This window comes from Delphinus delphis, chromosome 10, assembly GCF_949987515.2.
Source record: "Delphinus delphis chromosome 10, mDelDel1.2, whole genome shotgun sequence".
In the NCBI taxonomy this organism is placed as follows: domain Eukaryota; kingdom Metazoa; phylum Chordata; class Mammalia; order Artiodactyla; family Delphinidae; genus Delphinus; species Delphinus delphis.
Genome location: NC_082692.2, coordinates 23356257 through 23368283, shown reverse-complemented (window position 1 = coordinate 23368283; position 12027 = coordinate 23356257). Strand labels below are relative to the sequence as shown.

At 55.4% G+C, this 12027-nt stretch overlaps 2 protein-coding genes across 3 annotated transcripts; one reads left to right on the top strand and one right to left on the bottom strand.

Annotated features, from left to right (window-relative positions):
• Positions 1–684: 684 nt before the first annotated feature.
• On the top strand, positions 685–9843 carry VWA7 (von Willebrand factor A domain containing 7). The gene is made up of 16 exons (XM_060023271.2): positions 685–912; positions 1237–1518; positions 2016–2112; positions 2711–2821; positions 3282–3477; positions 3592–3761; positions 5375–5487; positions 5982–6098; positions 6591–6776; positions 7240–7372; positions 7491–7643; positions 7754–7846; positions 8184–8485; positions 8567–8706; positions 8909–9083; positions 9189–9843. Exons 1-16 carry the CDS (start codon positions 685–687, stop codon positions 9360–9362), a joined length of 2670 nt encoding a protein of 889 aa, XP_059879254.1. The 3' UTR covers positions 9363–9843.
• SAPCD1 (suppressor APC domain containing 1) lies at positions 9844–11924 on the bottom strand. Of its 2 annotated transcripts, XM_060023273.2 has the most exons (5): positions 11793–11924; positions 11400–11540; positions 10802–10897; positions 10612–10701; positions 9844–10517 (listed from the first exon to the last, which is right to left on the bottom strand). In XM_060023273.2, the coding sequence occupies exons 1-5, from the start codon at positions 11904–11906 to the stop codon at positions 10422–10424; spliced, it is 537 nt and encodes a 178-aa protein (XP_059879256.1). In that variant the 5' UTR covers positions 11907–11924; the 3' UTR covers positions 9844–10421. The 2 variants fall into 2 exon arrangements, with proteins under 2 accessions (XP_059879256.1, XP_059879255.1); XM_060023272.1 differs by having other exon boundaries at positions 10486–10701.
• Between the last annotated feature and the right edge of the window lie 103 nt (positions 11925–12027).

Here is a 12027-nt window from a genome sequence, read left to right as displayed (position 1 = left end):
CAGCAGGCTGGGCGTGAGGCACTGGGTCCTTGCGGGTAGAGAGGTGCGTCTCTCTGGGTCTGGCCCTGGCCCTGAGCCAGGCCTGAGTCACTCTGCTAGCTCCCCCCTCCTGCTGCCTCCTCCTCCCAGCTCTTCCCTCACCTCCGCACTGCGGCCAGCCATCCATCCAGCCGTGGGAGGCCCGCCCTGGTGCTGACTGCTGCTTGTGGCCTTGGGCAGGCCGGAGCAGAGGGGCCAGGAGCCGCCTGTCCTGCCCACACCCTGCCGGGGCCTCCCTCTCCCTCCCTCCACTGAATCCGGCCTAGGTTAATTATAACTCTGACCTAAGTGCCCTGTGACACCCTGCTCCCCCTCCCGCCCCCCCGGCCCTGCCTGGAGAACCCAGCAACCAGGTAGGGGAGAGGCCTAGAGAGGAGACTTCCTCCGCATGGGGGCGTTAGCCGAGGGGTGGGGTGGGGGGCGGTGCGGTGGGGGGGAGGAGCCTCAGACCCTTCCCCTGCAGGTGTAAGTCTCTATTGGTCTGAGAGGCCCTCAGGTTGTCCGGATGATTGAAGGGAGAGGGCGGGGAAGCCAGTTAAGGGGCCAAAGCAGGTGCGCATGGAGACAGAGCCGGGCCTGCCCTGAAATCTCTGCTGCTTCCTGCTCTCTGGAGAGCCTTCTGTTCCCCAGGTCCATGTCTCAGCTATGCTCCCCACGGACGAGCCCCTGTCCCACCTGGGCCCCTCACTGCTGCTGTTGCTACTGCTGGACCCCGCATCTGCCTTCTTCCCCAATATCTGGAGCCTCCTGGCTGCCCCCGGCTCCATCACCCACCAGGACCTGACCGAGGAGGCGGCACTCAACGTCACCCTGCAGCTCTTCCTGGAGCAGCCGCCCCCAGGTCGGCCCCCCCTTCGCCTTGAGGACTTCCTGGTGAGCGTCCCTGGGTCCTGTCACATCCCAGGTGGATTCCCCCATTCTGGGGGACTTATACTACTTGAGGGTCCTGCTTGCCCAGAGAAGGGACCCCACGCACACATTCCCTCCTCCCCTCCTGACATCAACAATACCCAGGAGTCCTGGTCCTACAATCAGGAGTCCCCCTCCTTAGGAATGTCCAGGATTGCCCCTCCCTTGTAGGGCCCAGCACCCTCAATTCCTCTCACACCCGGCCTGGAGTGACAGAGCTGAGGAAATGTAGGCAGTGGTCCGATCCAAGGGGCTTCCCTGGAACCCCTGCCCCCTACCACCCTCCAGGGCCGCACTCTCCTTGCCGACAACCTCTTTGCCGCCTACTTCGGACCTGGGTCTCCTTCCCGGCGGTTCCGAGCAGCCTTAGGAGAGGTGTCTCGTGCCAATGCCGCCCAGGACTTCCTGCCGACTTCCAGGAATGACCCTGACTTGCACTTTGATGCCGAGCGGCTGGGCCAGGGGCGCGCACGCCTGGTGGGAGCTCTAGGGGAGACTGTGGTGGCGGCCAGAGCCCTTGACCACAGCCTGGCCCGCCAGCGCCTCGGGGCTGCGCTTCATGCCTTGCAGGTGAGGACAGAGTTGGTGGGTTGTGGTCAGAGGGGTCTTCGTTTCCAGTCTTCCTGTCTCCTGAATGGTGCCTCCTTAGCCATGCCTCCCCCTACTCTAGAAGGGGCTGGGGCGCTGCTTGCCAAGGCCCTGGGGCTATTCCCTAGTCCCCGCCTCCAAACTGGCAGCTTCCTGTGGGAACAGCCGGGAGGCATTGGCGGCTGGAGCAGGTGAGTGAGAGAGGACGGTGCTGAGGTCAAGAGGTGGGCCATGCAGGCCACTGAAAGGCCTCTGGCTGGGCTCTGAGTGAGATGGGAAGAAACGTGGGAGGCTCCCACTTCGGCCGAGCTCTATTCTGGGCAAGGGAGAGAGCAGTGGAGGGGACTTGGGGTGTCTGGGGCGTAGCAGGGTGGAGGAGGCTTTCAGGCTGGGGAACTGGGAGGAAGGGGAGTCAGGGCTGGAGACGGTGAGAACAGTGAGCTAGTGCTTCTTCCCCTTCTCCTTTCTCTTGGGACCAGGATTTCTACAGTCACAGCAACTGGGTCGAACTGGGGGAGCAGCAGCCACACCCTCACCTCCTCTGGCCAAGGCAGGGGCTGCGGAACCTGGCGCAAGGTACGGCCGGGACCCCACTGGTGAGGGTGAGCCCACAGAGCCGCCTCGCATCCTGGGGTCGAATAGGGTGCAACATGGCTTCATCTCTGGAACCACCTGTGCGGTCCCTCGGTTCAGCCAAAGGCCAGTCAGCTGCTTCCCCAAGGTCACGCAGCAGAGGACAGGGCCAGGACCAGATCTGCGACGTCAGGGAGTTCTCTGTCTTTCACGTGGCTTCCTCCCCGCACTGGATCACACAGGGGGCTTTCTCTCTCAGTCCCCTCATCCTTCCAACTGAACTGTGACCCGGAAGCTGCCTCCTGTCTAGTACAGTTTCACTTCCTGTCCACAGCTCACAGAGGGCGCACTCCCGTAGGATTGGTCCCCCCCCCCACTTCCGAGTTTTCTAGCACAGTCCCAGTCTCAAATATTAGGTCTCATTGCCAGCCAGGAGCTCCACGTTTTAGTTCAGAAAGCCTGGAAGGGTACCAGCAAAGGGTACCTAGGGGCTTTTACCTTGTTCCAGTTGAGAGGAAAAGCTGAAGAAGTTCGGGTGGACAGGGGTAAAGGTCAGGGGCAGCAGAATCTTGGGTGCCAGACCCTTGCCCTCTCTTCCCAGTGGACGATCCTACCTGCTCCGACTGTGACGAGTGGAGCTGCCCTGGGAATTTGCTGGGCTTCACACTCCTCACCTCTGGCTACTTTGGAACTCATCCCTCCAAACCTCCAGGTACCAGACAGGAAAGCCCCCAGAAGTAAGGGGAGAAAGTCACTTCCTCTCCCCTGACCCTGTCCCTAGGGACCTCAGTCCTGTAGCCCTTGTCCTATTTCCTATGGCATCACTTCTTGGAAGAAGGAGAGGATGCTGGGAGGGGAGCGGGTGGATGAAGGCCCACTGAGGTGGCCATGATTGTTGGGGTGGTGGGAGCAGCTTCTCACATTGCCGATAAGACTTCAGTGCCCGAGGGCAGCTTTTGGGGACTAACTGGAGGGATCGAGGGATCTACCGTGTGCTTTGGTAACTAATCATTCCAGATTTACTCCAGATTTGCCCTCTACAAAATATCATAATTTTCTGCTTATCCTTTGCTGAGGAGTGAGAGGGTCAGGGCAGGTCAGAGAGGGCCTCGTTTTATTAGGAGGCAGTGGGTTTTTTACCTCCACCCTCCAGATCCCTTTCCCCAACCCAGGGAAATGTAGCCATGGGGGCCATTTTGACCAGAGCAGCTCCCAGCCACCACGGGGAGGCATCAACAAGGATAGCACATCCCCAGGCTTCTCCCCACACCACATGCTGCACCTCCAGGCTGCAAACCTGGCCCTTCTGGCCTCCATCCAGGCCTTCAGCCTCCTGCGAAGCCGCCTGGGAGACAGGGGTTTCTCCAGGTGAGTGGCCTCCTGGGGATGGGCTCCTTAATAGGTAGGTGCTCCAGAGTTGAGAAACCAGGGCCTGGGGACAAGTGTGCAGACCCTTCACTGTATCTCTGGCCTGCTTCCCAGGCTGCTGGACATCACCCCAGCCTCCAGCCTGAGCTTCGTCCTGGATACCACAGGAAGTATGGGCGAGGAGATCAATGCTGCCAAAATCCAGGCTCGCCACATTGTGGAGCAGCGACGGGGCGGCCCCATGGAGCCCACCCACTATGTCCTGGTGCCTTTCCATGACCCAGGTAACTGGGGTCTGGCAGGAATAGTGGAGGGAAGTCCAGGGCAAGGGGTAAATGCCACTGGTAGGGAAGTGGGCCTAATGGCTTCATTTCCATAATAAAAGGGAGGCTCTTCCTAGGGTCCTGAGTGAGTCTTTACTGGTACTTGTGTGCATATTGGAAACAATCAGCACTTCTTCTACTGCTTCCAACAGGACAGCACTTTCCATATGAGTTTAATCATTATGGGTGCTTAGGCGAGTAGCCTCTGCTTTCTTAGGCTTCCATTCTAGTAAGTCATTTTCAGTTCTCTCCACTTCCTGTAGACAGAGGTTGGGATGAAGATGGGGGGCGGGTTGGTGGGTCCAGGCCTCTGTGAAATGTCTAAGACAGCTAGTTACATCATATTCCTCTCCCCACTAAATTAGAAGTCAGATCATCTGGCCTGGGTTGACCAGCACTTACTGTGTGTACTTAGGCTGATTGTTTAACCTCTTTCCTCAATTTCATCAACCATAAAGTGGATTAGTACTTGCCTTATCCCGCCTATCTCCCAGGGTCAAAATGATCATCAAATAAAATTTGGATTGAGAATTCCCTAAGGGCAGGGTTTGAGTCTAATCTGCATATATAAATCTCATAGTAGCTGACATTCAAAAGGGGTTTATCACATATTTGATAAAGGTACAAGTAAGTGAATAATTAAGAATTTAGCACTTATTATGTGTCAAAGCACTATTCTAAGATTTACAAAATCAACTCATTTAATCACCCAATAACCCTCTCTGAGGTAGGTACTATTATTTCTCTGTCTTTTCTGTGAGGAAACTGAGGACGCAGTTTTTTTTGTTGTTGTTTTTTAGTTGAAGTATAGTTGATTTACAACGTTTCAGGTGTCCAGCAAAGTGATTCAGTTATATATATTCTTTTTCAGTTTCTTTTCCATTATAAGTTATTACCAGATATTGAGTATAGTTCCCTGTGCTATACAGTGGGTCCTTGTTGGTTATCTATGTTGGCTTTTTTTTTTTTTTGGCTGCGTCGGGTCTTCGTTGCTGTGCACGGGCTTTCTCTAGTTGTGGCGAGCGGGGGGCTACTCCTCGTTGCAGTGCGCGGGCTTCTCATTATGGTGGCTTCTCTTTGTTGCAGAGCACGGGCTCTAGGCATGCGGGCTTCAGTAGTTGTGGCGCGTGGGCTTAGTAGATTTGGCTCGCAGGCTCTAGAGCGCAGTCTCAGTAATTGTGGCACACGGGCTTAGTTGCTCGGCAGCATGTGGGATCTTCCCAGACCAGGGATCGTACCCATGTCCCCTGCATTGGCAGGCAGATTCTTAACCACTGAGCCACCAGGGAAGTCCCCTCGGTTGTTTTTTATAGTTACACATATACCCAAAAAGGCCCACTCAGGACCACAGGAAGTGCCACCATTTTGTGAGGAAATGAGGTCCACTTTCCCACCAGAGGTACCTAGCCCCTGCCTTGTTCTACCCTGTCAGTATAAATATAAAAGAATATTGTTATCTCAATACTTGTCCACCCAAGGAGCACAGCGGGGCCCCTTGACTGGGGAGATGCCCATGGGTGGGAATGAGGGGAGCCCTCCTCTCACTTATCTCAATCTCCTTTCTCCTTTCCCAGGGTTTGGCCCCGTCTTTACAACCAGTGACCCTGACAGCTTCTGGCAACAACTCAATGAGATACATGCCTTGGGAGGTGGAGATGAGCCCGAGATGTGCCTGTCAGCCCTGGAGGTCTGCCCTCCCCACCCCTTCCCTTCTTCTCCCACCACCCCTTTCCAGGCCCCACCATCAAGGGAGCTTAGAGCTTCCCTGGGACCTCATCCCTCCACCCCATCTTCAGAACCTAGTCCCACTCGCTTCACTCCAGGTTCCAGGGCCGTATTGCCTTCTACTCTGCCCTCCCTTGCTCTGCCCATTCCCCTACTGCCGCCACTTTTTTTTAAAGTTATTTGGTTGTGCCAGGTCTTAGTTGTGGCAGGTGGGCTCCTTAGTTGCGGCTCACCTGCTCCTTAGTTGCGGCACATGGGCTCCTCAATTGCGGCAGGCAGGCTCCTTAGTTGTGGCATGTGAACTTTTTGTTGCGGCATGCATGTCAGATCTAGTTCCCTGACCAGGGATCGAGACCCGGCCCCCTGCACTGGGAGCGTGGAGTCTTATCCACTGCGCCACCAGGGAAGTCCCACTGCTGCCATTTTTTAACACCAGTTTTTTCCCTCCCCTGTCAGCTGGCCCTGCAACACACACCTCCACTCTCAGACATCTTCGTCTTCACTGACGCCTCCCCCAAGGATGCCTTTCTCACCAACCGGGTGGAATCTCTGACTCAGGAGCGGCGTTGCAGAGTAAGCATAGCTGGTGGGAGACTCAGTGTTAGCTACCCGGGGATGTGGGAAACTGCAGGACAACTCTCATTACAAGGGTCACACTCACACTAGGGTGGTTAAACCAGACTTGGCTTGGGGGTGGGAGAAGTGAACCATGAGTATAACATTTCCAGATCCCTTTAACAATACTAAAGAGTGGAAGGCCCTACCCTTAATGATGCTGAATTCTTATATGAATCTGCCCCCAATAAACCGTTTGAAGAACTGGAGATTTGGCTGCCAGCAATCCACTATGTGGATGACGTATGGTGACAGTTACAGGGAATGGCAACTTCTAATTGAAGCCCAGGGGTTGTGTCACTGGGAGACCCTGCTCTAGCAGCCAGAGGGTAGACAGAGAATTTACCACCAATCATCAGCTCTGTAGAAAGCTTGAGCACAGGAGATCCTTATTTACAATGGTAGATGGCAAATGGAAACTTCAAGTCCTGGCCTTTCTTCTGGGCACAGGTCACATTCCTGTTGACTGAAGACCCATCTAGGGTTCAGGGCCGACCTCGGCGTGAGGTCTTGTCCCCTCTGCGTTTTGAGCCGTATGAAGCGGTGGCGCTGGCCTCAGGAGGAGAGGTGATCTTCACCAAAGACCAGTACATTCAGGATGTGGCAGCCATTGTTGGGGACAGCGTAGCTGACCTGGTAAGTGTGGGGGCTCAGCTCAGAACTGAGGGGACGATGGTGACACTGCATTTCTCTTTCTTGTAGAAGAAAGCAAATGGCTCCCATTGCTGAGTTGCCATTCTAGACAGAGGGTGGGAAAGGAAGTTTCTTTCCCTCTGAGATCCACAGCTGCCCACCTTCTACACTGCTCCTTCCACATTAGTACTACCACCCTCAGTCTTGGCCTCCAGTATTCTGTCTTCACGGCTACTCTAGGAAGTCCTGCCATCTTTCAAGGGGGGCAAGAAGTGGTTACCTCATCCTTAATCCCTTGCCTCCAACTTTGTCATTGATCATAGCTTTATCCCTGGTCCTTCCTCTCTCACTGGTATCCCATGTGTTACTTAGTTTTTTTCTGTCTCTACCTTTCTTTCTCCTGTCTTTGTTCCCACCTCATTCCATGCCTTATCTTCCCCCCATTTTTCGGTCCTGCCCCCTCAAGGTGACCCTTCCCCTGGAGCCTCCTGTTGTGGTGCCTGAGAGGCCACTTGTGTTCAGTGTGGATGGGCTGCTCCAGAGGGTCACAGTCCGGATCCATGGGGAGGTCAGCAGCTTCTGGATCAGAAACCCTGCAGGTACTTCCATGTGTGTGTCTCAAGGCGGAGGCAAGAATGGAGACTGGAGAATGAGGGGTAATGTACTAAGGGAAAGGAATTCTCCTGTGACAATCTCTTGCCCCCAATACCCATCCAGGGGTCTCCCAGGGCCAGGAGGAAGGTGAGGGGCCTCTAGGTCATACTCGCCGCTTCGGGCAGTTCTGGATGGTGCGCATGAATGACCCCCTGCAGACAGGAACCTGGGAGATCCAGGTCACAGCCAAGGGTACCCCCCGGGTGAGAGTGCAAGGTAAGGAGGGAGATATTCCTGGGAAAGGAAGGGGAGACGGCAGAGCTCAGAGAGCAATATGAGTCACGTTCATCTCTGGAAGGTCTCTGACTGCCTTCGCCCTCCCTCAGCCCAGACCTCCCTGGATTTCCTCTTCCACTTTGGGATCCCCATGGAGGATGGACCCCACCCTGGCCTCTACCCCCTGACTCAACCAGTTGCAGGTACATCTGTCCCCACCCCTAACTTGCTTTGTGTATATATATAAATTATATATGTAGCTTTTCATTGAGTTATAACATTTAATAAGGTGTACTAAACTTCAGTGTATAGCTGGGTGGATTTTATATAATAAAAAATAACCGTCATTCAGTTCAAGCTATAGAACATTTCCAGCATCCCAGCACTCCCTCCTGGCCCTCGCCATCAATACCTGTAGAGGTAACCCCTTTTCCCCATCCATACCCCGAGAGCTAACCCCTATTCAAAGCTGTTCATGCTTTTCTCCTTGTCTCCAAACCTCCTGCAGCCACTGTTCTTTCCTCCCCTCCCCTGTCCCAGGTCTCCAGACCCAGCTGCTGGTAGAAGTGACAGGGCTGGGCTCCAGAGGAAACCCTGGAGATCCTCTGCCGCATTTCTCCCACGTCGTCCTTCGAGGGGTCCCGCACGGTGCCGAGCTGGGCCGGGTGCCTTTGGAGCCCATGGGACCCCGGGAGCGAGGTATCCTCGCTGCCTCGCTACCGCCCACGCTTCTGTCCACCGCGGGACCCTTCTCTCTGGAGCTGATTGGCCAGGACGGAGTGGGGCAGGGCCTGCACCGGGTGGCCCCCCAGCCCTGTGCTGTAGTTCCTGTCCTTCTGGAGGTGAGATGCCAGCGGAAGGTGCGGCTGCGGCTGGAGAGAACAGGGCCTGCTGCTCCTCCCCTGACCGGCCCTCCTCTGCAGCTCAGTGGTCCCCCGGGTTTCCTGGCGCCGGGCACCGAGGCCCCGCTCAGCCTCCGCATTGCCAGCTTCTCGGGCCCTCAGGATCTCGATCTTAGGACATCCGTCAACCCCAGCTTCGCTCTCACCTCCAACCTCTCCAGGTGAAGCCCCTGAAACCTCCTGCTCCCTTCTTGTCCCATCTTTCTATTCCCAGGGCATGGGATCTGGTACTCGCTCCTCTGGCTCTTTCGAATTGGCGCTCAGATTCCTCGCTCCCCTCCCAGACTGCGCTTGGCTCCACCCCTTGGCTTTCGGCTATTCAGAGCCTGCGGCTTCAGCCGGACTTTGGCATCCACTCCCCAGGGTTCGCCTGGAACAGAACGAGTCCGCCTGGGGGTGCCTGTGGCTGAAGGTACCAGACACAGCCGCCTCAGACTCCGTGGTGATGGTGACTGTGACCGCGATGGATCGAGAAGCCAGCACAGTACCCCCCACCCATACCTTCCTCCGGCTCCTGGTGCGGGGCCCCACCCCGCAGGTGAGGTGCCCCCACTTTCCATTGCAGGATAGGCAAGGGGAGGGGAGGGCGCTGCAGACTTATTTGGGTGCAGCCACCCTGACAGCCTCTCCCTCTTCTCCCCAGGACCAGCTCCCTGCCCCCGTCCACTCGACTGACCCTGTCCTCACAACCACCAGCCCTGCCTTTCATCTTTCCACCTTGGTGACTCCGGGCAGGGCTGGGGGAGGGCTGGTGGGCAACCCCTGGTGGGGCACAGTTGGAGCGGTGCTGCTCCTGCTAGGCCTGGCCTCCTGGTGACGCAACAGCCCCTAGAGGGATGGGTCTCCGGCACCGTTTGCCATCTTGCCCCATTGGTAAGAAGGTAACATGGGCCTCCGGACCCTACCTCTCCCAGGTGGGTTGGAGGGTTTCCTTCTCATGCACTTGGCCCTTCCAAGATTGGGATAGAAGGCAATGGATTTTCCCACAATGCACTTTCCCTAACCCTTGTGGGAAACAAACCAGACTCATTTTTGGAGAAAGTTGCTTTCTATTTCTCTGTAGCATCTTTTTTTTTTTTTTTGGCTGCATTGGGTCTTCGTTGCTGAGCACGGGCTTTCTCTAGTTGCGGCGAGCTGGGGCTACTCTTTGTTGTGGTGCATAGGCTTCTCATTGCGGTGGCTTCTCTTGTTGCAGAGCACGGGCTCTACGCACGCGGGCTTCAGTAGTTGTGGCTTGCGGGCTCTAGAGCACAGGCTTAGTAGTTGTGGCACACGGGCTTAGTTGCTCCGTGGCATGTGGGATCTTCCCGGACCAGGGCTCGAACCCGTGTCACCTGCATTGGCAGGTGGATTCTTAACCACTGCACCACCAGGGAAGCCCTCTGTAGCATCTTTATTCCACTACTTATTCATGCTCTCCCAAGCTCAGGTAGAGGGGAAGATACATGGGGCAGTGACTAAGATTGGAAGTGGGGAGGAGGGTACCCCACCTCCTACTGAAAAGTGTTATTTATAGAATTGCTTTTATTGAAATTCTGGAGACGCTTCTATTTTATTTTTGAAATTCTGGAGATGCTTATATTTTATTTTTGTATTTAAAGTTAAAGGACAGTGCCAATAAACATGTCTTTTCCCCAGAGAGATTTCAAAGAAAGATCACTTATGCACATCATATAGGGAAGAGTGAGAGCGTAAGATACCAAAAAGACGAAATGGAAGTTTTCAGGAGTGGAGAAGAAATTTCACAGCAAGATGTCAGGATTTCAGTTGCCCCGCCACCTGGAGCCATTTAGCTATTGAGTCAAGAAGCAGAATAAGGAGGCTGGGGGTTCTCACTCAGCCTTGCCAGCACAACTGAGGGGAACCAGAGGAGACATTAGACACGGGTAGGGCCCCTCCGTCCATTGGGGCAGCCTGGCTGAGCCATTTCCCCCTTTGGCTTAGTGACTCCTTTCTGCTGCCTTGACACTACCTGGAGAAGAGGAGGGAGACAGTCTGGGTGTCTGTGCCCTCCCTCCCACTGAGGGCCAGGGCTTCCGCCCTCCCCCCACTCCTCTACTGCTTACGTGTTGCTGCCACACGTTCTGCTTCCTTGGCCTTCCCTTCCAGTCCTGGGTGGCGCAGGAACTATCTTTGTTCAGGGGATGTGGGGAGAACTGTTGGGGGGGGAATTCGTTGTTTTGTTAGACCAGTGCTGACCCCAAGTCCCCTCTTTACCCCCACTTCCCAAGAGTAAACGAAAAACAATAAACTCACCTTCCCCTGAATCAGATTCTGCAAACAGATGTTCACCTTTTGAATCTGGACTAACTGGGGGCCACCAGGCTCTGAGTGTAAATCTGTTGGAAAATTCTAAAAGGAGGAGTTAGAGGCAGACAACGTGGTGAAAACTCGAGTACCATCTGCCACTCTTCTCCTATCACCACAGGTCATTCCTCTCCTCCATCTGGATCCCCTCATCCCAGTTCCCTGCCAGGCAGGTGGGAAATTCCAGTACTCTCCACTCCATCTCTTTAGTAGTCCAGTTCCTCCAACCCCCTCAAATAGCATAGTACCCGCTTTCTCTATTCTTTGGATCCTCCCTCCTGTCCATCCCTGACTCACTGGAACAATCCAGACCACTCCCCCATCTCCATGGAGTGAGCCAAATTGTGTCCCTCTGAATGGAATGCAGACCAGCCTCCTCTAGGCCCAACAATGAACCGACCTAACACTTGGTGGCATCCTGTCATTACAATGCTGCTTCCAATTGATGATCCCTGTCCATTAACTCTTGCCTTTCCAGGATGGTGTCAGGCTGTGTCCACACGTCCCTGCTACCCCTGCCCCCACATACCATGGGTCAGCCCCATACCTCACCAAGGGCCCCCAGATATAGCTGCTGTTGCTGGGCCTCCCTCAGACGGCCCTCATACCAGGCCTGGCTATGCTCCAGCAGCTCCAGCCCCTGCCACAGGGCATCCTGTTCCCGCTCCAGAGCCTGCATCCTCTGCAGCTGAAAAAGGCAAGAAGCAGAGGCTGACTCACTCCACAGCAGGGTTCTGGGCCATGCATGGCCCTTACTCTTAACCCGTGGTTCAGTTCACTATCTGGTCACTGAGTGTGAACCCAGACTGGCCACTGAGGACCTGGAGGGCAAGGGAAAGCAAGGGGCTGAACTTACGAGTCCTCAAAATTGAGTGGAATTGCAGGAGACTGATCTAGGGAGAGGGGCTTTCCCGGGACCTCTTGCGGGACTGATACTCACCCAGAGGAAGAAGCGCTGGGCCCCTGGGTCTTGGCGGCTTGTCTCCAGTGGCAGCAGCAGAACCGTGTAGGGGGCCTGCACCAGGGGCAGCCCACCAGGACCCCGGCTCCCCATGGCTCTGAGGTGGGAAGGGTGGAGCCACACCCACTGGTGCAGGGCTGGTCCCTCCCTTTCCCCCAGCCTTGCACCGGTCCTGCCTAGTCTTTCAGCCTCCCAGAGCCCTTCCTGCTGGGTC